Genomic DNA, 2,699 nt, shown 5'->3' on the forward strand with positions numbered 1-2,699 from the left:
CTGCTAACTATTACTGCTAACGCTGCTAACTATTACTGCTAACGCTGCCAACTATTGCTGCTAACTATTACTGCTAACGCTGCTAACTAACACTGCTAACTATTGCTGCTAACTATTACTGCTAACGCTGCCAATTATCGCTAACTATTACTGCTAACTATTACTGCTAACGCTGCCAACTATTGCTGCTAACTATTACTGCTAACGCTGCTAACTAACACTGCTAACTATTGCTGCTATTACTGCTAACGCTGCCAATTATCGCTAACTATTACTGCTAACTATTACTGCTAACGCTGCCAACTATTGCTGCTAACTATTACTGCTAACGCTACTAACTATCGCTGCTAACTACCACTGCTAACACTGCCAATTATCGCTGCTAACGCTGCTAACTATCACTGGCATCGCGTTGTCAGCAATAGCTGCTAATGCTGCCATTGCTGCTATGCTAACACTCTGTGCTTGGGTCTACAGGAGACCTGCAATCCGGGGGTTTCAGCATCGACGCCTGTCGGAGCATGGTAGCTCTCATGGACGTATCCTGCTGCGATGTTCAGAACCGCCCAGCCCGCCTGGCAGGGTTCTCCTTTGCTAACATCAGACAGATAAATGGAGTAAACACCAAAAGCAGCTTTAAAATTAACATTTTATTTAATAAGAGAAAAATAACCAAACTGTTTCTGTTGAGTTGCCATAGTAACACCCAGACCTGAGAGCTGCCTGACCTCTGACCTCATGAAATGATGTGAACAAAACCCATCTGACAGCAGGAAGCAGGCTGAACCAAGTCAGAACCAGGACCTGCGAAGACGCTGCTGCAGTTGTTAATTCAGTTTGTTCGTTTTGTACTTTCACACACAATCAAGCAAATTCCATGGTGAACTCAGAGCACACTGCTCCAAAGGTACCAGATCACAGATCTGCAGGAATCAGAGCCACTAAATCCTGGATGAGTTTCTCTGGTCGGAGACTTTAGTCCTCTGGGCCTGAAATGTTCTGCAGCTGCTAGAAGGACCACTGAGGAACCAAAGGGTCAGGTCAGAGGTCAGAGGTCAACCTGATCTCTGGTATCCAGCTGGAAGAACTGAAGCTGTGTTGACTCTAGATCTGTAACTCTAGGTCTGAAACTCTAGATCGCTCCTGTTTAGGTCTGAGGATAATAACTCCAGTTTCTGTTCAGCCAGATAAAGTTTTGTCACCTTCACATATTGATCTGTTGTCTGTTCAGTGATTAGATGGGGTCAAAGGTTACCTGGTGACATGGTAATGTAGAGGTGTGTATCATCTGCGTCGTCATGGTAACTAGTCTGATTTGAGTTATAACCTGAGCTAATGGATATTAAACAGAAGGGACCCCTGTACTGAGCCATGGGAAACCCCGTCTGTAGCGTCTTTGATGAGACTGGACCATCTGTTGCTTCCTGAGGTTTAATGAACAGCAGGTCACATGTTTTCTTCCTTTACAATCAGTTTAAAGACGTCAGTAACTGGGAGACTGAACAGCAGCGAGTTCATCCGACTGTGGAACAAAGTCGTCATTTACAAGGTAACGACATCAACTGTGACTCTGAGCTGCTGCGGCTTCCAAAAGTATTCAGACCCAGACGTGTTTCCACCTTCCTGTTCCACAAACCTCCGTGTTTTATTGGCGTGTAACGTTTGTTCGTCAGGACATTTTCTTTCAAACTGATGTTTCTCGGACCGGAACCCTGTCGCTGACGGAGCTCAGGAACGCACTCATCGTTTCAGGTACTCCAGGTTCTGCAGAACCTCCTGGTCATGTGACCTGGCTCTGAGCTGGGCCCGGTCCTGACCCGGTCTGTGTTTTTCCAGGGATGAGAGTCTCTGACGACACACTGAACCTGATGGCGCTGCGCTACGGCGCCCCCTCTGGTCACATGACACTGGAGAGCTTCATCAGCCTCATTCTGCGTCTGGACTGCATGTTCAGTGAGTCGGCCGGCTGCAGCCGAAGCTTCTGGTCCAGATCAAGCATCTAATCCGGATTAAAGGCGCTAACATCTCAGTTTCTGTGACAGAGATCTTCCGGCAGCTGTCTGATGGGAAAACGATGAGCCTGCAGGAATCAGAGGTGAAGACGTCAGCCTCACTCCTCTGAGTGGAGCAGAAGGAACCACTAACGCTGCTCTCTCTGTTTCCAGTGGATCTACGTTTCCATGTACACATGAGTCTGCAGGAGGACGGGCACACAGGAAGAAGATCGGCTCCCTCTCACCTCAGACTGAGCCAGAATAATCTACCTTAAATTAATTTCATGTGTTTTCTATGGAAAACACTTCAACTTCACAACTGATGAAATAAAAACATATTTCAAATTTTACTGCATGATGGCTTTATGTCGCAGGTGGTCTCAGGTTTATCCCTTCCTTCCATGTTGTCCGATTGTCTGCGAGGAAGTGAGAGAGGAGGCAGATCCTCGACCCTCCAGCTCCTCCTGAGGATCCCAAAGGATTCCCAGTTTCATGACGTTTCCTCCTGATGGTCCAGTGGACTCACTTCTACAGAAACCAAAACATTTCTTCCGTCTCCAGCTGCTTTGCGCAACCTGTTCCCCTCCTGGCCTGTGGGGGCGCTGCAACAAGAATCACTGAAGGAAAGGACAGAAAAAGCTCTGAAGACACTGAGAGCAACTTCCTTCTTCACCAGATGGAAACAAGATGGAGGCGACAGATTTT

At 47.2% G+C, this 2,699-nt stretch overlaps 1 protein-coding gene across 3 annotated transcripts in view; it reads left to right on the forward strand.

Moving 5' to 3' along the window:
* LOC106937318 (calpain-3-like) overlaps nt 1–2,342 on the forward strand; it is a 17,345-nt gene extending 15,003 nt beyond the window's left edge. For 2 of the 3 annotated variants that reach the window (XM_015018750.1, XM_015018751.1), the window contains 6 exons: nt 478–539; nt 1,481–1,549; nt 1,674–1,752; nt 1,837–1,953; nt 2,043–2,095; nt 2,166–2,342. In XM_015018750.1, coding sequence (XP_014874236.1) covers nt 478–539; nt 1,481–1,549; nt 1,674–1,752; nt 1,837–1,953; nt 2,043–2,095; nt 2,166–2,192 — 407 coding nt within the window. In that variant the 3' untranslated portion in view covers nt 2,193–2,342. Of the gene's footprint in view, nt 1–477; nt 540–1,473; nt 1,550–1,673; nt 1,753–1,836; nt 1,954–2,042; nt 2,096–2,165 lie in introns of those variants that run through there. The other variant, XR_001422362.1, reaches the window with a different exon arrangement.
* The last annotated feature ends 357 nt before the right edge of the window (nt 2,343–2,699 follow it).

The sequence above is a fragment of the Poecilia latipinna genome, unplaced genomic scaffold, assembly GCF_001443285.1.
Source record: "Poecilia latipinna isolate Pla-1442-1.1 unplaced genomic scaffold, P_latipinna-1.0 Scaffold2318, whole genome shotgun sequence".
NCBI lineage: Eukaryota > Metazoa > Chordata > Actinopteri > Cyprinodontiformes > Poeciliidae > Poecilia > Poecilia latipinna.